The sequence below is a fragment of the Sturnus vulgaris genome, chromosome W (assembly GCF_052056855.1).
Source record: "Sturnus vulgaris isolate bStuVul1 chromosome W, bStuVul1.hap1, whole genome shotgun sequence".
NCBI lineage: Eukaryota > Metazoa > Chordata > Aves > Passeriformes > Sturnidae > Sturnus > Sturnus vulgaris.
In genome coordinates, this window is record NC_142282.1 from 38,991,731 (window position 1) to 39,014,420 (window position 22,690).

General features: G+C 40.6%; 1 protein-coding gene and 1 pseudogene across 5 annotated transcripts in view; both read right to left on the reverse strand.

Annotated features, from left to right (window-relative positions):
- Positions 1–22,690, reverse strand: part of LOC148220147 (ceramide transfer protein-like) — a 159,336-nt gene that overhangs the window by 30,354 nt on the left and 106,292 nt on the right. For all 5 annotated transcript variants that reach the window (XR_015799148.1, XM_088155722.1, XM_088155720.1 and 2 more), the window contains 4 exons: positions 20,489–20,596; positions 19,584–19,722; positions 16,375–16,458; positions 7,858–8,015 (listed from right to left, as the gene is read on the reverse strand). Coding sequence is in view for 4 of the 5 variants with exons in the window: in XM_088155722.1 (XP_088011848.1) it covers positions 7,858–8,015; positions 16,375–16,458; positions 19,584–19,722; positions 20,489–20,596 (489 nt within the window). In the remaining variant the exon portion in view is untranslated. The remainder of the gene's footprint in view (positions 1–7,857; positions 8,016–16,374; positions 16,459–19,583; positions 19,723–20,488; positions 20,597–22,690) is intronic.
- LOC148220149 (uncharacterized) lies at positions 12,822–14,162 on the reverse strand (annotated as a pseudogene).

Sequence of the window (22,690 nt, forward strand, 5' to 3'; positions counted from 1 at the left end):
TCCACAGGGCTCCATTTCAGGGCCAGTTCTCTTCAACATCTTCATAAACAACTTGACTAAACAGGACTAAATGATATACTGAACAAGTTTTCAGGCAACACTAAATTGGGAGGAGCTGTAGATTCCCTTGAAGGCAGAGAGGGCTAAACTGTCCCTCTACAAAATGGAGACTGTATAGTTTTGTGAAGTAGCAGGACTCTCACTATTCACATTTGTGTTTTGCTGCCAAATAAAACATGGTTCTGAAGCTAATGAAGTGCCGAGGCTGGAGAAGGAAGGAGAGCAAGCTGGATTATGATACTTAGACAACTTGTAGAACACTCATTTCTTTTAGTCACTGACAGAGATCCTGTTCTTACTATGACACACCTGCACAGCACAGACCCTGCGTAGTGAATCTGCTGATATATAAAGGACAAACTTGATGCTGCACCTTTTAATTCTTCTACCTGATCTTTTATAGACACTGGACAGACTTACAAGAACTTTAAAAACCTCCCAGATAAAACACACACAAATGGCTGCCCAATTTAATATAATTTTCCCCTCTAACCTCTCAGAGAAAACATTCTGAACTTTATCATCTTCTAATATTTATTTATTTTTCAGAGCAGCATAAGCATCTATCCAAGAAACCCAAGAGTACACAGATCAACATCATTCTCCTCCTACATGTATTTATCAGATGACAGAGTAATTATTTTTTGCTCAGGCTCTTAGTTATAGAAGAGACTTTTACAGACCCATGTTTAGTTAGTAAAACAAGGCAAGAAAACCAAAAGAAGCCCTACAACTGAAGTGGAATAAATAGTGTTAGCAAAGGTCTGAATACATTCAACTACTGTCTTTAAATTCTTGTGCAGGGTGTAGGTGTCAAGGTGTTGGTTGTGGAGGGCTGCAGGACTGGCATATGAGGGAGGTGGCCAGGGGCTGTCCTGTGTCAAACAGGCTCCAAAACAGACCCACCACAGGACATAGCTGAGCCCATCCACCACATGCATGGAATCTCTGTGAAAATGTATTTCAGAGTAAAAAACAGCCCAGGGAGAGAAGAGATGGAACAAAAAGGGAGAAACAGAGGGAATGCCAAGGCCAGAAGAGAATGATGAGAAGGAGTTCCAGGGCAGGGAATATATCCACACTGTAGCTCATGAAGGACCCCACACTGGAGCAGAGGGACATTTCTTAAAGGAACAGTGTTCCATGGAGGACTCCCAATAAAGAGGAGTTTTCCCAGAGGACTACAGCCCTCAAAAGGACCTGTGCTGGAGCAGGGGAAAAGTGTGAGAAGTGGCATAGATTAGGTGTTTTGGATTGACCTCCAACCCTCCATTCCCCACCCCCCACCCCCACCACATTGCATTCCTTGGGGCTAGCAAGCAGGGTGTAGAAGAGCCTGCAGTTAGAGTGAGGTTGAGCCTGGGAAATGGGGGAAGAAAGCTGTTTTAGTGTTTGTCTTTTTGTTTCCTACTAACCTTGCCTATTTTAATCAGCAACAGATTTTCTACCAGGACAAAAACTCATAAGCAATCTTCCTGTCTTTCTCTTGACTTGTGAGCTTTCTCATCCTGTTTCTCCCATACACAGACTCCAGTCCTGCTGGATGGGGTGCTAAGTGGGCAGTTGGGTGGGCATTTGGCTGTTAGCCAAGGTTAACCCACCACAATTTTATACTATTTAATTCAATCAAAATCTCCTCATCTAATAAACTAGGAATTATAGGAATCCAAACTAAAAGGTTGTTTTATATTATAATTATAGTACTTCACCATCAGTGTGCTGTAATCCCCAGAAAATTTCACTGACAAGTGTGACCAAGTTGCATGTCTACCAAAGCAGAGAAACTTAAAATCTCCAAGTGACCCCCTTTAAAACGTATTTACTTATGCTGTAGAAGTGCCTATGAGTAAGAATCAGGGGGGAGGCCCACAAGGAAGATATCCTGGTAGGAGTCTGGTATAGAATACCCAACCAGGATGAAGAGGCAGATGAACTATTCTATAAGTGGCTCTGATGTTTCACGATTGTCAGCCCTTGTTCTTGTGGGAGACTTTAACTTGCCAGATGTCTGCTGAAAGTCACCACAGCAGAGATGAGGCAGTCTAGGTGGTTCTTGGGGTATGTGGAAAAGAACTTCCTGACAGCCCTGGTAAGTGAGCCTGATACCAAAAGGGTTAATTCAATTTTTACTGTGCCTGTGAACTTTTAGTAGAAAAACAAGGCATGCAAAAACTGCTTTCCCAGCAAGGACGGCTGGAAGATAAGAAGACAACATCTGGCTCAAGAACGTAGTGACAGACAAAACAAGGACTGAATCTGGGAACTCGGGGTGTGTTTTATGGCAATGGGTAAATTGTAATATGCATGTAGTGACTGTATATAAGCAACACTCTTGTAAAATCACGTCTGCATAGGGTTAGGAGTATCCCCTGTGGGACCTCTGGCCTGAATAAATGATGCCCTCTTTAACACCACATCTTATTCCGATATTTCGGAAGATTTGGTGACAAGTCTACCAGGGGTGGGGTTCAACTAGACCTGCTGTTTACAAACAGAAATGGGCTGCTGGGAAATGTGGTGGTCAGAGGCTGTCTTGAGCACAGCGACCACGATATGATAGTTTTCAATACTTGGTGAAGTAAGGAGGGGCGTCAACAAAACCTCTACCCTGGACTTCTGGAGGGTGGACTTTGGCCTGTTCAGGACACTGTTTCAGAAAAGTCCCCTGGTGAACAGTCCTTAATAACAAAGGGGTCCAGGAAGGCTGGACATACTTTAAGAAGGAAATCTTAAAGGCTCAGGAGTAGTCTGTCCCTATGTGCCAAAAGACGAGCTGTCAGGGAAGAACACTGGCCTTGCTGAACAGGGATCTTTCATGGGAACTCAGGGAAGAAACAAGGTTTATGACCTTTGGAAGAAGGGGCAGGTAACTCAGGGAGAGTACAAGGATATCATTAGGTTACACAGAGAGAAAATAAGAAAGGCAAAAGCTCAACCAGAACTCAATCTGGGTACTGCTGTGAAAGATAATAAAAAGGGTTTTTATAAATACATTAACAACAAAAAGAGAACCAAGGAAAATCTCCATCCTTTATTGTACATGGAGGGGAATAGTCACCAAGGATGAGGAAAAGGCTATAGCAGGTACTTAACACCTTCTTTGCCTCAGTCTTCAACAATAAAACAGGTTATCCTCAGGGCAACTGGCACCCTGAGCTGGTAGACAGGGATGGGGAGCAGAATAGCCCACCTGTAATCCAGGAGGAAGCAGTTAGCAACTTGCTGAGCCACTTAAGACACTTGTAAGTCTATGGGACCACATGGAATTCATCTGAGGGTGCTGAGGGAGCTGTCAGAAGAGCTTGCCAAGCCAATGTCCATCATTTATCATCAGTCCTGGCTCACTGGGGAGGTCCCAGATGACGAGATTGGCCAATGTGACACCTATCCACAAGAAGGGTCGGAAGGAGGATATGGGGGACTACAGACCTGTCACCCTGACATCAGTGTCTGGCAAGGTTATGGAACAGATCATCTTGAATGCAATCACATGGACAACCAAGGGATCAGACCTAGCCAGGATGGGTTTAGGAAAGGCAGGTCCTGCCTGACCAACCTGATTTCCTTTTATGACCAGATGACCCACCTAGTATATGAGAAGAAGGGTGTGGATGTTGTCTATCTGGACTTCAGCAAAGTCTTTGATACTGTCTCCCATGGCATTCTCCTGGAAAAGCTGGCAGCCCATGGCTTGGACAGGTACAATCTTCATTGGGTTAAAAACTTGGCTAGGTGTCCAGGCCCTAAGTGAGTGTGATGGTAAATGGTGTCACGTGTGGTTGGCAGCTGGTCACTAGTGGGGTTCCCCAAGGCTCAGTATTGGGACCAGTCCTGTTTAATATCTTTATTGATGATCTGGAAGAGCAGATCAAGTGCACCCTCAGTAAGTACACAGACTTCATCCAAGTTGGGCTGGACGTGTTGATCTGCTGAAGGGTAGGAAGGCTCTACAGAGGGATCTGGACAGGCTGTATTGATGGGCTGAGGCCAATGGTATGAGATTCAACAAGACCAAGTGTTGGGCCCTGCACTTAGGCCACAACAATCCCATGCAGTGCTACAGTCTTGAGGAAGTGTCTGAAAACCTTCCCAGCACAAAAAAGGACCTGGGAATGCTGGTAAACAACAGCTGAACATGACCCAGCATGTGCCCAGGTGGCCAAGAAAGCCAAAGCCATCCTGGCCTGTATCAACAATCGTGTGGCCAGCAGGACCAGGGAAGTGGTTGTCCTCCTGTACTTGACACTGGTGAGGCCACACCTCAACTGCTGTGTTCAGTTCTGGGCCCCTCATGACAATGACATTGAGATGCTGGAGCAAGTCCAGAGAAGGGCAACAGAGTTGGTGAAGGGTCTGGAGCACAAGTCTAACGATGAGAAGCTGAGGGAGCTTGACCTGGAGAAAAGGAGGCTCAGGGGTGACCTTATCACTCTCTACAACTACCTGAAAGGAGGTTGTAGCCAGGTGGGGGTAGGCCTCTTCTCCCAGGCAACCAGTGACAGGATGAGGACATAGTCTCAAGCTGCACCAGGCAAGGTTCAGGTTGGACATCAGGAAGAATTTCTTCATGGAAAGGGTTGTTAAGCATTGGAATGGAATGCCCAGGGATGTGCTGGAATTAACATCCCTGGAGTTGTTCAAGAAACAACTATACATGGAAATTAATGCCTTGGTCTAGTTGACAAGGTGGTGATCATTTGAAGGTTGGACTCAATGATCTTAAAGGTCTTTTCCAACCTAAATGATTCTGTGATTCTGTATGAGTTAAAGTGAAATTTAAATTTGAATTTTTAACCACTTACAGCTGAAAACAAGTGCTTTAAAGTTAGTCCACAGAAAAATAAAAATATGACAACTAATCTAAACTAAATTCTATACTAACATTATTCTGTAATAACATATACTAACCTACTGACAAGAAAAAATTCACTTCATCCATGCTGTAAGAAAACTGTGATCAGCAAGAGTGAACTGTGTTTGCTTAGTCTGGAATAGAGAAGGCTTTTATGGGGGGACTTCATAGTAGCCTTCCAATAAATCTAAGGAGGTCATCAACAAACTAAGCCAGATTCTTCACAGTGGTCTATAGTAGGAAGAGGAAAAACAATAGGCAGATACTGGAATAAGAAAGAGCTGCTCCCAGTGGGTCTATAACAGCAGCTGAGCATCAGAACAGGCTGCTCAGATGTGCTGGGCTCACCCGGGAAGAAACTCAGAGAAAAGCTCTCTCTATGAGGGCTTCCTCTGTGGGTTGATTAAAACCAACTGAGGGCTGGTTTAGTTATTGACAGCCTCAACAGCCAATTAGAAAAAGTTAGTTCGCTCCGTGAACACACATTTTAAAAGAGATTACCCCCCAAAAAAGTTCTCTTTGATTTCCAGTGACTGGTCAGGTAACACCGGCTCGGCCCGGGCTCCCTCCAATGCGGAGGGGGGCCTGGGAGGCTGCCTGGCCCCCGTTTACAAACCAAGGGACCCGATGGCCGGGGAGAGGAAAGGCTTGTTGATAAGACCTTAGCCCTGCTTCCTTCCCCGTGGCTCGTGGCTTGGGGGGGGGCCCGGCTCCTGCTGCTGGCTCAGAGCAGCTTCAGAGGGGCCGGGCCCGGCTGGCCCCCCCACGGCCTGTGGGGGAGGCAGCCGGGCCCCTGTCTGGGAAGCAGGGGTGGCCATGGACAGTGTGGCTGCTGCAGCTGAGCCCCAGAAAAGGCTGATTAAAATTTCAGCTGCCCCTCACCCCACAAGCCTTGGCCTGGCCCAACTCTTGCAGCTGTGTGAAACTTTAACTCTTTGTGCTCAGATAAGATTTGCAAAAGCTCCAGATTTCCTTTAAATATGAGAGGGGGAAAAAAAATACCCTGAAATCAATAAAGCAAGAGATAAGTTTTTTAAATAAAAAAAGAATGAGAAGATGCTGTGAAAGTTGGCTGAAAATCCTTTTGTAAAATTGTAAAGATAAACTAATATTGCACTAAAAATTCCTATAAACCGTAAAAAACAAAGCATGGGGGAGTTGGAGTGTTCCATTCAATAAATCATTTAACTAAAGTACCTATGTTAAAAATCTTTGCCCCGAGGAAAGAAGGGGATCTCAGTTTTCTAAGGATAAAGCATGAACAGAGAGAAAAGAAATAAAGAGAACCTTTGCTTTAAAATATTTAATTCTTAAAAGCAATACCCCATGAGTCCAACATAGCCCACATGCACAGCTCTGGGAAGGCTGTAAAGTTAGAAAGAGTGCCAAGAAAATGAAACCACAAGAACTGTTTTCTTCCTCCTTGTAAAAAAATCCCTATAGCCTGACAAGAAGAAACTTCTCTCTCCGAAGTGAACTGAAAAAAGACTATTTAAGTTTAAAACTGACTGAAGTAATTTTTTATATGTTTGTTTTGTTGTTATGAAAGTTGGGAGAGGGAAGGAAGTCTGAAAATCTTATTCTGAATTTTTTGGTTTTTTCCTTCTTTGTGTAGTTAATAAATTTCTTTTTATACCCATTTAAATTTTAAGCCTGCCTTGCTTCTGCTCCTAGTTCTGTCTCACAACAAAAATAAGTATATTTAAATTAACAAATCAAAACTATAACATTATTTAGTACATTGGCCAGAAAATTCAAATTAAATGAAGGCATTTTAAAAAAAAATTAAATTAAACCAAGACATCAGTCTTCAGCCTTGGAGACTTGAAATCAGACTTGAAAAATCCATGGTCAACCCAATCTGATTCAAACTGTGCTTCCTTTAAGCAGGAGGTTGTACTAGAGATGGTCTCTTCTAACTTGAATTACCCTACAATCCTATGAACAAGCTTCAAGTCTTAGGTTTGCTATAATTCCTCAAACTACCTAGATGAAGCAATAATAAATTAAATATTGACAGAAGTCACAATACAGTTAGATAAGACCAGGTCTTTGACATACGGACAAAAAGCTAGGAGACATGGGCAAGGATTCAAACATGGTTGTATTTTGTCTGAATAACTTAATTCTTTGAATTGTATGCCACTAACACATATTGAGTAAGATTTGAAATGTGATACACAACCATAAAGAAATATCTTAAATTAAAAACAAGACAACAATAGCTAAAGGACTATATAGGACACCAGCTGTTGATGGCAAAATTCTAGATATCAAAGCCTGAAGTACAACCTAGCCATGTTTCTAGCACATCTCATCTGAAGAGAGAAGACGCTGCTTCTTTCAAGTGGCTATAGTGGTTGAGTAGGCTTACCATGAACTATCACTGCCATAAGAATAACATAATATCAGGTGAGCCCCACCCCAAAAATTAACCAAATGGTCTAAAATATGACTTAAATTAATCTCTTTAATCTCCTAAAGGTAAGTGAAATAACTGTATCTTAGACCTTTAAAGTTAGAACTGGTTGTTCTCCTCAGTTCTGTCACCATTTCTTATCACAGAACATTTCAGAGATTTTCACATCATTTTGCAAGCACAGATAATTAGGTCTCTTAGAGGGCTTCAAGCTTATTACTTACACTTATTACTGTAGAATGCTATCAGGTTCTTTATAGTATTAAAAATATAGGAATACTATCTGAACAAGGGCTGGGAAAAGAAAAATATTATGAATAATGTTACTGTATCACCAACAATCAGAATGAGGTTTTAACATGTTAAAGGAGTAATTAATTATGAAAGCATCTATAATTAATACCTCCTGTACATAAAAATAAAAGTTAAACCTGGAATAATAAAGTTTAAACCAACTAACTTGAAATTTGAATTTTAAGCTGAAGAAATGATTTTTTCAGTAAAAGTTAAAGGAAAATGATCTTACCTTATCTAGTCTTTTTTGCCAGCTTTCTTCATGTTTTACCATGAGTTCAATACAATGAGAGAGTGTAGCAAGGATTCCAGCAGTAGTTGCCTTGAAAGTTATAGCTTCTCCTTTAAAGTCTATGCAATTAATTCCTTTGGGTGTCACATATGGAAACACTAAAACCAAACATTAATTACTCATTGATAACTGCCTTTAACTCAAACAAGCATTTTACATGCATGCTTTATATTATCACTGTTTGAAGAAAATAGACTGGCTAGAAATTTAATTTAAAAATAAAAACCAGAAGTGCTAAGAATTTTCAGCTATTCACTGGATAAAGAAAGAGATTTAAAAAGAAAAACACATCCCTTCAGCTTCATCTTCCTATACCATATTTCAAGTCTGCTTGTAATGCTGTATTACTCTGCAAATCATGTGGATGGAGGAAGTGGGAATACTTTGTAACAATAGCAGTTTGACAGCTTGAAGTGGGGCCTAATTAATACAGAGCAGCATTAAAACATATCCAGTACAGCACTAAGAAAGAAACTTTTTCAAAATGCAATGAAACACCAAAGGTAATATTTTAAGGCTGCTTTTAGCAGGTAACTATAGATTTTAAAAACACAACATAAAAAGGTATGATATAAAAGTATCAAATATGTTGAATTATCCAAGTACTGTGGTGTTCGTTAGTTCCAACAACTTCTTGCTGTCGACCAGGCCATTTGTTACTAAGTCTATTTAAACAAGTCACTTAAAACGTGACAAAAAAGTACCTATTCTATGTCAAACTCATATGTAGGTTGACAGAATACCAAATCAAACACTACACAATAATGTCAGAAAATATTAGAAAGCAGAAGTAACAATCATGTTGAAGCTGAGCCAAGCAAGTTAAAGTAACTCCTGCTATGCCATGAGGCAACCTGATGACATATCACCCACTTGGATATTGCTTTCTTTTCCTGGTCTGTCAGTTTGTCAATGTGCCACTGTTACAATTTAAAGAGTAAAAATAATTATTTGTGTAAATTTATGCAATATCAAGCTGCAAGGGTAAAAAGAAGAGCTTTCAAGCATCTCAATTCTTGTAGAGAAGAGAAATGCAATTGCTGTTCTCTAATAGTAGACCACAGTATTTACACTTAAGGAACAGAAAGCAAGCATCACATGGTCTTAAGTAATGGTTCAAGTCTCCAGAGGTTTTATATACCCTTCTTTCAGAAGGAATCAAATTTTTTCAAGCAGATGTTTACATAGCACACACTACTTCAAATACCTCAGTAAACATACATACTATGGTAGAACACAGCTTATCTTTTTGTTTCATGTTAATCAAGAATACTGCCTAAAAGAGTAAGGACAATGGGAGTGAAAGAAAGAAAGATCAATCTGTTTCAGAAGCAATAATGAGCTCTCCCTCTCCCTAACAGCTGCAAAGGGGAAAATGCAGTTTATACTGCTAATATGTCATGCTGGTGTAGATCATGTTCATGCGCAGGCTTGCCAGCACAGCTAAGCTGCTTATACATGTGGTTTTTCTCTTAAGCAACATGCTAGACACACTGAAGAAATTACCACTGAATGCAACAGTATAAAATCATTTCATAAATCTATGGCAAACTCCAAAGGAGATGCAGCAAAGTAGCCTCATTTCCTGGAAAAAAGCCAGCTTTTGTTATTGGATGTCTTTAAGTCTCATCTACAACTCATTAATACTTCCACAATTTTAGTCATCATATATTCTAAGTAGTTCTTTAATGACTAGTCTCAAAGTAGCAGTGATACAGAGTTTGCAGTTTCAAAGTCAGTGTCATCAAATTTTAAAATGAAATCTTGCATCAGATCTGTAGCTTCAAGTTAAAGGCTAATAGAAAAGTGTTATCGTTGCAACTGTTCTTGTCTAGAGATCAAACTGTATGTAGCCAATTGAAAGATGCAGCAGTATTATTTTTCTTCTACTTTAACTTCTTTCAAGTGGTTTCTTTTTAGTTATGCTATATCTTAATAATTTTGTTTTAGTCATTAATTGTTTTCTCTTGCCTTTCTTACAATGGATTTTTCATAGTATGTTTTAGCCTTCTTCAAAAGGACTTCAGCCCTTCTCTCCTACACATCTCTGTTAGGATAGATCAGTTGTGCCTTCTTATTCATAAGATGCTGTTTGTAATACTTTCTCAGATGTTCCAAAAATCACCTGTTCAATCAAGTCTGTTTTCCACTGAAATGAAAGACTAGTTTTAAAAGACAGTAAGTAGAAAAACAAAGTTCCTTTATCTTTTCCATTTTATGCCACTTTAACATCTTTTGTCACTAAACTAATTCTAAATGAAAGAGAAATGCTTTGGTACACAACCCATTTATTTATACCTAATGTTGATGGTATTCTGTGAATAGTAATAGTATCAATATAATTAGTTTTCCTCTAAAAACAACCTCATTATTCCAGCAGTATATTGGTGAATATTCTTCCTCCATTCAAAGCATTAAAATCCAACACAAATCCCACTGTGTTTTATATAAAATTTTTCTTTCGGTCTGTGTACCATTTCCATCTTTGTAGTTTCAGTACAAAACCACCTTCCATCTTCAAAGAGGTTCCCTTAAGTACCACCTACTGCTCTTATTCTTACATAATTTAAACCCAAATACACTAATTTACATGATCAGATGAATGGTAACACTTCCTGATCAAGATTCTACATTCTTAGATTCTAAAATCCCACTGGGTAAATATGCATCAGCTAGGGTCTCCCTTGATGCTTTATACAACTGATCATTGTTTCAGTTACCAGATTTTCTAATTGGAAAGTGAGCAATAAATTTGAATGCCTTCATAGTGTTCTTTTTAACTTTCACTCAAAGATCCTAGAGAACTGTACTAGTTTAAAAGCAAGCTAGAAAATTAAATCCACTCAAGATACTCCCTTTTCCCCCTGCCCCTTCTGATAATGGAGGAACACTAGGAGAGATCAAAAGTTGGAATCACAACTTACTGAAAAATTTCAATACCCACACAATATTAATAACAGAATGTACAAAAGAGAGAGAGAGTTTTACCCACAAAAGGGCACTCACCACCAAACAAACAAAAATGTCTCCCAAAGATGGCACCCGGTGTGGTTTCCCAGACAAAGGCAGAATCGTGACTGGCCCTGGAGTGGGGCAACGTGGTATTTGGAAAAACAAAAAGATATATAGGGAGGCTCTCACAGTTTAACTTTCCCCCCCAGCCCAAAAACAATATACAGCAGGGACAAAAAGAAACTTGGAAAGCTAGTTCATCTAAATGAGGAGTTGTGCTGCTGAAATTCTGACTTTGTGCCACTTGGCACAGCTCGGGCCCCACTGCAGGGGCTCTCTCTCCAGGGTGGTGGCAGCGATAGTGTGGGTACAAGGGCTCACTCTCTGGTGCAGTGGAGGCGTAGCAGCAGTGACAGCAGTCCTGGTCCCACAGTCTCTCCAGAGTGAGCCCAGAAAAAAAATTGAAAACTTCCTATTTCCAGACTTGGGTTTTTCCCTTCCAAAACCATACCCCCCAGTGGTGACATGGGTGATATTGAATAGACAGCATAAAAAACTCCACCCCCTTTCCTCTGCGCCCAAGATATTATCCATCCCTAATTCTATACCATTAATATAATGCCCAGATTTTATACCTTTCAACTATATACATATATATACACATATGGTTTTGCACAAGCACAGGTATTATTTCAATAGTCACTGGAAATCCCCCCAAGATGTTTGTTGAATTCTTTTAGTCCATGACTGGTGTAACTGGATCAGTTCATACTCACTGTCCATGGTATTTACGACATACAGTGTCAGTGTCATTCAACAACCCATATTACATATGAAATTCAACATCACAGACTGCTCTCACCCAAATATCAAATCACCTTAAGGTACACATCATGTTTCCCTGTGCCTCTGCATTTCCCATCAAGTGCACCTAGGTCCCTGAGCAAAAAGAATCACATGCCCATGGGTTTGCCTTTGCTTGAAACAGGACTAATCCAAGCTGTCTTCCCTAACACATTCCTCGTATATACCATGGAGACTTCATCCCCTTCTACAGTATGTAGAGGTTCTGATTGGGCACAGCCAGCTTGATTGGTGGAGCCTCTAGTGTTAACTAACCAGGTGGCCTTCACTAAATATAGATCCCAGTGTTTGAAGGTCTGTTTTGGCTTGCAGTGCAGGATGCAACCAAAAGTATGTATTCTATCACCATCTGTTAAAACCAGGTGGGGCAGTGTTCTTTATCTTTTCCACAACCCATCCTTCCTCCAGGGAGGTATCTTCTGTTAATGGGCCATTGAGTCCCACTGCATGACACATAAAATTACATCATCCCATTGGGAGATGCTCCAGCCAGGGGGAGGAGCCAAGCATTTCCCACCTAGATAAAAACTGAGATTTGGAACACCAAGGCAGCCTTTTTCCACTGGATTACAGAGGAAAACCAGACCCTTCTACATCATCACTGGACCTTCCGAGGAAAACTACACCCTTCTACAGGACCACTGCTTCAACTGAACCACATCTGTCACTCCAGGAGGACTGCAGTCACCATTTAATTGGACTGCTATCAACACTCTGGCTGACTGATGGGGTGTCAAGTTGTATTCTGACTCCGTCAGTGTTTTGATTTTTTCTATTACTGTATTTTTATTTTAATTTTCCTAGTAAAGAACTGTTATTCCTATTCCTATATCTTTGCCTGAGAACCCCTTAATTTCAAAATTATAATAATTTGGAGAGAGGGGGTTTTCTTTTTCCATTTCAAGAGGCTCCTGTCTTCCTTAGCAGACACCTGTCTTTCAAACTAAGACAAGGTCCCACTGCCCATTGCTTTCAATGTGATTTTTAACAGTCCATTACATTGTTCTATTTTTCCAGAGGCTGGTGTGTGATAGGGAATATGGTACATCCACTCAATACCGTGCTGTCTAGCCCAAGTGTCTATGAAGCTATTTTTGAAATGAGTCCTGTTGTCTGACAAATCTTTCTGGAGTGCTGTGTGGCAACAGGACTTGCTTCCGAAGGCCCAAGATGGCGTTCCGGGCAGTAACGTGAGGCACAAGGTAACGCTCCTGGCATCTCGTGGTTGTTTCCACCACTGTAAGCACATAGTGTTTGCTTTAGCAGGTTTGTGGGAGTGTGATGTAATCGATCTGCCAGGCCTCCCTATATTTTTATTTCAGCCATCATCCCCCATATTACAGAGACTTTACCAACTTGGTCTGTTTGATTGCAGTGCATGTTTCACATTTAAGGATAACCTGAGAGATGGTGTTCATGGTTTAGTTCACCCCTCAGTCACGAGCCCATCCATATGTTGCATCTTTTCCTTAATGACCTGAGGCGTTGTGAGCCCATCAAGCCAGAAATAATTCACCCTTATGTTTCCAGTCCAGATCTACCTGAGACATGTTAATCTTGGCAGCTTGATCTACCTGTCCATTGTTGTAATGCTCTTCAGTAGCCCAATGTTTGGGTATGTGTGCATCTACATGATGGACTTGTAGAGCCAACTTCTCTACCTGGGTAGTGATGTCTTGTCACACTTTGGCATCCCAGATGTGTTTACTTCTTCGCTGCCAATTGGTCTTTTTCCATTGCTCCAGTCACCCCCACAGAACATTTGCTACAATCCACAAGTCGGTGTAGAGTTAGAACTTTGGCCATTTCTCTTCACTCAGCAATATCTAAAGCCAGCTGGACAGCTTTCAGCTCTGCAACCTGACTTGATTCACCTTGTCCCTTGGTAGCTTCTGCAACTCACCACATAGGACTCAATACAGCAGCTTTCCATTTTCAGTTTGTCCCTACAATATGGCAGGAACTGTCAGTAAACAGAGCATGTCACTTTTCATTTTCTGGTACTTGATTATATGGTGGGGCCTCCTCAGCACGCTTCACCTGCTCCTCTTCCTCTTCTGATGATACTCCAAAATTTTCTCCTTCAGGCCGATTCATGATGATCTTCAAGATCCCTGGGTGATTGGGGTTTCCTATTCAAGCTAGCTGTGTGAACAGCATGACCCATTTACTCCACATATCATCAGCAGCATGATGTGTGGAAGGGACTTTCCTTTTGAACATCCAGCCCAACACTGGTGCCAGGAGGATCTGTGCTTCGGTGTCAATCACTTCTGAAGCAGCTCGAACCCCTTTAAAAGCTGCCAGGATCTCTTTTTTAGTTGGGATGCAGCAGGCCTTGGATCATTTGTTTCCCCTACTCCATAACCCCAGGGGTCATCCTCGAGTGTCTCCAGGTATTTTCTGCCAGAGGCTCTGGGAAGGACCATTCTCCCTGGCTGCAGTGCAGGGCATGGTTTTACATCCTTTCCTGTCCTGACTGGCCCAAGGGCTATTGCATGAACAATCTGCTGTTTAATTTGTTCAAAAGTCTATTCTTGTTCAGGGCCCCATTTGAAATCCTTCTTCTTCCAGGTCACATGATAGAGAGGGCTTATGATCTGACTGTACTCTGGAATATGCATTCTCCAAAAACCCACAGCACCTAGGAAAGCCTGTGTTTCCTTCTCGCTGGTCAGGTGGGACACAGCTGCTTTTTTGTTGATCACATCCACTGGAATCTGATTACATCCATCTTTCTGTTTTACTCCTCAAAACTGAATTTCCTGGGCAGATCCCTTGACCTTACTTTGTTTTATAGCAAAAACATCTTTCAGGAGGATTTGGATTATCTTCTCCCCTTTCTCAAAAACTTCCTCTGCTGTGTTGCCCCACATGATGGTGTCATCAATGTACTGCAGGTATTCAGGAGTGTCACCCTTTTCCAGTGCAGCCTGGATCAGTCCACAGCAAATAGTGGGGCTGTTTTTCCACCCCTGGGGCAGTCAGTTCCAGGTGTACTGGACACCCCTCCAGGAGAAAGCAAACTGTGGCCTGCACTGTGCTACTAAAGGAATGGAGAAAAACCCATTAGAAATGTCAGTGGTGGCACTACTTTGCTGCCTTGGACTCCAGAGTTCATACTGAAGTTCCAGTATGTCTGACACAACAGCACTCAGGGATGGTGTGACTTCAGGCCATGATAGTCCACTGTCAGTCTCCACTCTCCATTGGACTTAAGCACTGGCCATATAAGACTATGAAAGGGTGAGCAAGTTTTGCTGACCCCTCCCTGGCTCTCCAGTTCATGAATCATCTCATGGATGGGGGTCACGGAGTCCTGGTTGGTGCAGTATTGTCAACAGCGCATTGTTGTGATAGAGATTGGTACCTGCTGTTCTTCGACCCTCAGCAGTCCTACAGCAGAAGGGTCCTCTGAGAGACCAGGCAGGGTATTCAACTGTCTAATTTCATCTGTCTCTACAGCAGCTATCCCAAAAGCCCAACGATACCCTTTTGGGTCCTTGAAATACCCTCTCCTGATCACTAAAATTAATCTTTAGCAGAGCAAGTGCTTTATATGATTGAAAAAAAATCTACTCATATTTTTAGTTCTCTGGAAGTGTACTGTAACTCCTTCCAGTTCCTTTCCTCCTAACAGTTTTGGCAATATTCTAGAAAGAAAATTTAAATACAGCAAGGAAACATGCAACACATGAGGAACTAGAGCCAGATAAAAGAAAACAGAAGACAGAAAAGGCTTATTTTGCACATATATTCTTCAGATTCTTGAAGAAAGTGTCTACAATTTTAAAAATGCTTTTGCTAAGTACTTCTTTTGGTGATTCCATCAGATTTGCAACTGTACTGCTTCAAAATTTTGTGAGCCAAAGTCTAACAAATACCAAATTGTGAATTGTCAACCATTATAGAATGTCAGTGCAGAAATAATTTCAGTCAGGAAGCTAGAGAAAGTATAAAAAGAAAGAAAATAGATTTTAAAAATGAATGCACAACTTCTGGCAGGCCAGATGTATCAGATTTCTAAAAAAGCAACTTGCATGAGGAATTCACATTTAGTGAATGGATGCAGTGAGTACAATGACTATAACCAGATCATTTAAGATAAGAATAAAAATCAGAATTCTGTTCAGCATAACACTGAAAAATACAGTTTTAAAAAGTGCTAAAATTAGGATGAGTGAGATTCAGTAACAATATTGACTTAATCATTACATAGACATAGAAGTTAGAAAAACCATAATGGGGCACACCTAACTGAAAAAGCATTGTGCTTCACAACACTCCTAAAGCAGATAACACAAGAAAAGCTGCAATTGCCTGTTACAAATCTAATTTCCCAGTATACAAATGATGCAGCTGTTTCAACAGATTTTTGTAGTGGAAATAGCTTTGGACACAAATAGGAAATTCCATCTTGACAGTCTTGCATTAATATTTGTGTGAAGTAAGAATAACTCAGATTATAATTCCTTAACTGATTTTCATGATTATCTTAACACGAATTAAAATGTTCTGTCACATACATTCAAATAACTATTCTTGTAATTTTCTACTTAGAAAAGAACATAAATACACATTTTGTATCAGGCTTATAATACCATTCATACAATTTTTCAGTGAAAAAGTTGACACACTTACATTTTTCCTTACTGCTGCTACTGTTATGTAAAAAATCCCCATCAGAACGCATCACAGGGAAATCATCTTCATCATCTTCTACCACTAAATGTGAGAAAATGTGTGTTATGGGAGTGAGAAAGCTTTCCCAAGTCTTTAGTGTGCAAAAAAGAATTAAGAGCATCTTAATGTCTAAGCAGCATTTAAGATTTTTTCCTATAACAGTCATGACACACACCCTTCTTTCTTTTTTTGACCACTATCAACATTACCTTCAGAAACCATCAGGAGACTAACATTTGCTCAGTGTTGAAATTTAGCACTTGGTTTGATGGCAAGAAGAATATTATCTTGGTGTTACAACTGGATAAGCAAGGAGCCAAAACTGAGCAACTATCTACTCTTTTACACTAGAAAGTTCTCAAAGAAGTGGAATGGTACTTATCTATTGTTTTCTGTAGTGGTTTTGGTGTGTTAATTTTTTGGTTAATGTACTAATTTATGTGGTGGGTTTAGTGTTGGCTAAATTGTTAGTGCACTTATTGCAATTATTTACTTATTTTTTGTAGTGAGATAGGATTAGGAGGAAGGTAAAGTAGGTATAAATTTTAAAGGCTATAAAGAAAACCTTTATTAATAGAATTAAAACAATAATAAGAATTAGAATAAAACTTTTAGAATACTCTTCTCTTTCACACTTTTTATTGACAACTTATAGAAACAATTTAGTTAGTTTATTACATTTAGAATAGTCTTTTTTTAGTTTATATAGGGAGAGGAGTCTCTTGTTATGCTATGGAGACTTCTTCATAAGAAAATAGTTTTTTGTGGCTTTTAATTTTTATGAATACTAGTTATTTGGAAATTTGTAATTGTGAAGTCTTATTTATTTTTTGTAGCTTTCTTATAGCTGCATTTATGGGTTATGTTAAACTTATGGAGTATTATTTTAAGGATGAGTTGCTTAAAAGTAAAGGTTTTTTAATTCATTTTTGAGATTATTTTTATTTTTGGGAACAGAGATTTTCTTCTTTTCTTGAGGGTAAAGGTTTTTTATTACTCTTTTCTTTTTTTGTTTAAACTTTTTATGGGATTATAGCTATTTTAATATTTGTTTGTTTAGTATGGATGCTTTTGCTCATGTCTATAATGTGAATGTTCCACCCCCACCATGTTTTTTTATGATTTATAGGGATATTTAATATAGATTATTATTATGGTTTATAAGAGAATTTTAGCTTAAGCTTAAGGCATTTCTTTATTTTTCTTCTTATTTGGGACTCAACTTCTTTTTTATTGATTTTGGTGTTTTATGTTGAGGTTTTTTTGTGTCTTTATTTTGTCCTTTTCTCTAACTTGAGAGAGAATTGAAGATTTCCAGGTCTCATTTGTGCAGTGAAAGAGTTAATATTTCGCTTGAGGTTTGTGGATATTTGATCCCTGCTGGGTGGTGGTTGGAGTTGTTTATGGTGGAGAATTTTTTAGCGGCCGCGCTGGGGGGGAGGGAGGGAGTTAGAATTTTAGTAGTTAGGTTAAAATATAGTGGCAACATGCCGCGGGTTGATGGCTCCCCCTCCTACTCCCCCCCCCCCGCTTGTCGATTTTTGGTGAAACTTAGTAGTGGTAGTATTTTAGTTGAGTTATGGGTTGGTCTGGCCGCGTTTGGGGGAGGGGCACTTGGCTTGGCTAGTGTTGTATTAGAGCAGGGCTCGGCCTTGTTGGGACGGGGCCCGGCGGGCTTCTCAGGAAGGGATCCGGCCTCATGGTAGAGCCGGCCCGGCCCGGCCCAACCGCACAGGGAGCCGGGCCAGCCTGTTATCTGTACTCAGGCTAGAAGAAAAAGATAAATTCTCCGAGTTTGTTATTTTTAAAATGTGAATCTCATAAGTGTGTGTTTAACTTTCTAATTGGCTTATTAGTATGCTTATTCTCAGAGCTAGCTAGCAATTGGTTTTGCCCTGCACAGAGGAAGCTGTTAGCAGCTTTTCTTAGAACACCACTTCTGTGGTTGGGCTCATTCTTTCTTCATTAAAACTTAATTAATATAAAACTAGCACATTTCTCGCTATCAAAAATTTCAGGTTACCAGAAAAACATGGGAATCAATATTAATGCCTCAGAAGAGTGCATGAATATGACAAGCTATGCTCTGGGAAGAATAATTCAGAGATGTAGACATCCACACCTGAGTCTACTAGGACTTCCAGTGTACACTCAGTGCTCTAGCTACAGCCAATACATCTCAGGAGCATTCATTATGGCAGAACCTTTGCCTTTTTAAAGGAATGTATTGTTCCTATGAAAACTAATAATCTATTGCTTTTCAAAATAAAGATAAGAGACTGATTTTGGCTGGGATAGAGTTCATTTTCTTCTCAGTAGCTGGTACAGAGCTGTGTTTTGGATTCAGTACAAGAATAATGTTTATAACACACTGATGTTTTGGTTGTTGCTAAGTAGTGCTTACCCAAAGCAAGGACTTTTCAGTGTTTTATGCTCTGCCCGTGAGGAGCTGCACAAAAGGCTGGGAGGAAGCATGGGCAGGACAGGTGACTCGAACTGGCCAAAGGGATATTCCACACCATAGAATGTCATGCCTAGTATATAAACTGGGGGGAGTTATCTGGAAGAGGGGGCTGATCACAGCTTGTGAACAGGCTGGGTATCGGTCAGCAGGTAGTAAGCAACTGTATTGTGCATCACTTGTCTTTCTTGGGTTATATCTCCCTCTCCTTCTTATTACAATTATTATCTTTTACTTTGTTTCAAATAAACTGTTCTTATCTCAGCCCATGAGTTCTATTTTCTTTCCTGATTGTCCTCCCCATCCCATTGGGAGAGAAGGGGAAGTGAGCAAGCAGATACATGGTACTTGGTTGCCAGCTGGGGTTAAACCATGACAGAGACACAGCAGTAAACAAACTTGAATTCATGTTATGAGGTAAACAATTATTGTTATATAACATCAAATGCTTAAAAGATAATTTATGCAATTGACAGCTAGATGTCAATATTTAAATTAAGCAGACTTTTATGGGAATCCAACTTCTGAAGTGAAAATAGTTATCAATGTATGCAGAAATATCTACAATTGATCTCATTACTAAAGACTAAATTTAATATATATACTTCATTTATATAGTATCAAATGCTATAGTAACTATTTCAAGGGCTATTACTGTGTAAAAAGTTAAATTATGTGGAGATAACAGTTCCAATTGCAGTTTTACCTTTATCCCTCTGGAGTTCATCTTTGGAAACTGCATCTGCACAGGCATCAAAGTATTTCTGTAAAGTATCAACTTGTCTACACAAGATGTCTCTAAAGGTTTCCATTTCTGCAAGCTTCTCACGTAAGCTATGACCCTTCTGAAAATACAAGTAAAAAAAGAATCAAATGCTTCTACAGGCTCAGCAATAGTTCAATAAAAAAATATTTCTGCAATTATGAAGAACTAATTCTTTAAGCACAGCAAAGAAATTTCAGGTATCAGCAGCTATGAAATGCTGGTAATGTTAGAAGAACATAAGAAACTGTATAAAAGTGTTTCTTACTCATTTTGTCCACTGGTCTCAATTTTTCATCTTGATTTCATGTGCTACTTTAGAGCATTCAATAAAAGTTTATTAAAAACACAATCTTACATACTACGTGGTTTACACCTATTTACTGGAAAACAGTCAGTTCTAGTTTAAGATCTTTATTCTAGCTATTACTCCCTCTTTTCTTGTGCTGCTCTTTTTCTGCCCCAACCAATTTCAAATGTTCAATATTTATACACACGAAAAAAGTTGCCATTTGTCAAGTCACAGAATCACCATTTCCTTTCATCTAGAATCCCTGATATTCTCAGAAGTATGCAAAGAAAGACTAATAAATCCTCCCACAGGTTTGATTTCCTTGCCATTTGAAAAATGACACCATAGTTTAAGAAGGATAACTACATAGAGGCATGAAAAACTTTCCTGTATAATCTGTTCATCATCACATGCTGAATTACTAACACTTATAATAAACAAGATTTGTTTGGGGATTTTCCCTATAATTGTGTGAACAAGTCTTCACATAGTTTATTTACTTTCCAGTTTTGTGTGTTATTTAAACACCAATAATAAGAAAATGTTATTCACTAACCTTGAATGAAGAGGTGGATGTTGCAGAGTATCCACTTGCTCCAGAAACAAGAGACACCATGGAGCCATGGCGTCGTAAACTTGACTCTGATGCATAGCCAGATTCAGTCTAAAAACCAAACCATACACAAAAGTAGAGCATTGAGGCTTTTAATAAAAAGAGAACTAGTGAAAGCAAGTTTAATATCTCCTCTAAAGTAGCCCATTTGTTTCTTGTCAGGAAGCAGCAAGGGCTTAATAACTTGGATTGTGTCTGCAAGTTTAAGATGTTGATGTAGTAACTGTAAAGTTACTATGAATCTTTTTTTTTTGTTATCAGTTATCTGCAATTTATTGTGTACCCCTAAAAAAGTAACTAATTAAATAATGCAAAAAAACCCAAAAAACATCTATTGATTAAAATAGCATGAAAAAGATAAAAAAATAATAAGTTTGACAAATGTCCTCACAAGTAAAACAGAAGAAGATAGGAACTGTAAGAATATTTTCCTGAACGTTAACATAAAATGGCCCACACATAACAAAGGAGAAGAAAAACTCTAAAAGAGAATGTAAGAATGTTGGAAAATCTCATTCCCTAACTACTGTACCAGTCTTTATCATATTAATTTCTATGAACTTCCTTCATCCCAGGAGGACCCTGAGAACTACTGACCTATTAACCTGATCCTCCTGGAAGCTATTCTAAGGCACATGGAGGATAAGGAAGTGGTTCAGGACAGTCAGCATGGCTTCACCAAGGGCAAGTCCTGCCTGACCAATGTAGTGGCCTTCTATGATGGAGTGACTACATCAGTGGACAAGGGAAGGGTTACAGATGCCATCTATCTGGACTTCTGTGAAGCCTTTGACATGGACCCCAATAACATCCTTCTCTCCAAATAGGAGAGACAAGGATTTGATGGGTGCACTGTTCAGTGGATAAGGAATTGGTTGGATGGTCACATCCAGAAGGTAGTGGTCAATGGCTCAGAGTCCTGATGGACATCAGTGGCTAGTGGTGCCCCTTAGGGGTCTGAATTGGGACCAGTGTTATTTAATATCTTCATTAATGACATAGATGAAAGGATCAAGTGTACCCTCAGCAACTTTGCAGAGGACGCCAAGCTGAGTGGTTGACACACCTGAAGGATGAGATGCCATCCAGAGGGACCTGGACAAGCTAAAAAAGTGGTCCCATGGGAATCTCATGAGACTTAAGGCCAAGTGCAAGGTGCTGCACCTGGGCTGCTTGGTTGCACTGGGCAGCCTCTGGTATCAATACAGGCTGAACGATGAACGGATCAAGAACAGCCCTGCCAAGGACTTGGGAGATACCAGCGAATGAGAAGCTGGACATGCCTCAGTCATGTGCGCTTGTGGCCTAGAAAGTCAATTGTATCCAGGGCTGCTTCAAAATCAGAAGGTCAAGGGTGGTGATTCTGGCCCTCTGCCCTGGTGAGACCCCATCTAGAATATTACATCCACCTCTGGGGTCCTGTGCTGGTTATGCATTGAAGACACCTAGGGGGAGGGAATACTCAGAAGTTTTTCTCCCTGAGGAACTTCCTCTGTGAGTTGATGAGACCAATTGGAGGCTGGTTTGGTTGTTGACAGCCTGAGAAGCCAATTGGAGAAGTTAGTTGGCTCCGTGAATCACATTTTGAAGCAGGTAAACCCTGGAAAAAAAGCTCTCTTTCATTTCTGGCCGACCAGGCCCGGGCCCCCTGCCTGGGCCGGGAAAGGGGTGGGCTCGGGAGGCCGCTGGGCCCCTTTTACAACCAGGGGCCCCTATGGCCAGGGGGAGGAGAGGCCCCAGTTGCTAAGATCTTAGCCTTCCCTCCTCCCCCACATAGCTGCAGCTTGGCGGGACCCTGCTGCTGGCTCAGAGCAGTCATGGAGTGGTTGAGCCCACCCAGCCACCTACGCGGCCTGGGGGGGGACGCAGCCGGGCCCCCTGTCTGGGAAGCTGGCATGTCCTGGCAGGAAAGAGGGGTGGCCATGGGCAGTGGGTGCTGCAGCTGAGACCCAGGGAAACTGATTAAGATCCTAGCTATCCCTCCCCACCCTTTCCCCAGCGGCCGCTGCCGTTTCTGGCTTGGGCCAGCCCCCCAGCACAGCCTGATTGTCCTGAGATCCTGGCACAGCTTCAGCATGGCCTGGCCCAGCCCTTGCAACTTCTGTGTGAACTTTTAACCCTTCTAATTCTCAAATAAGACTTGCA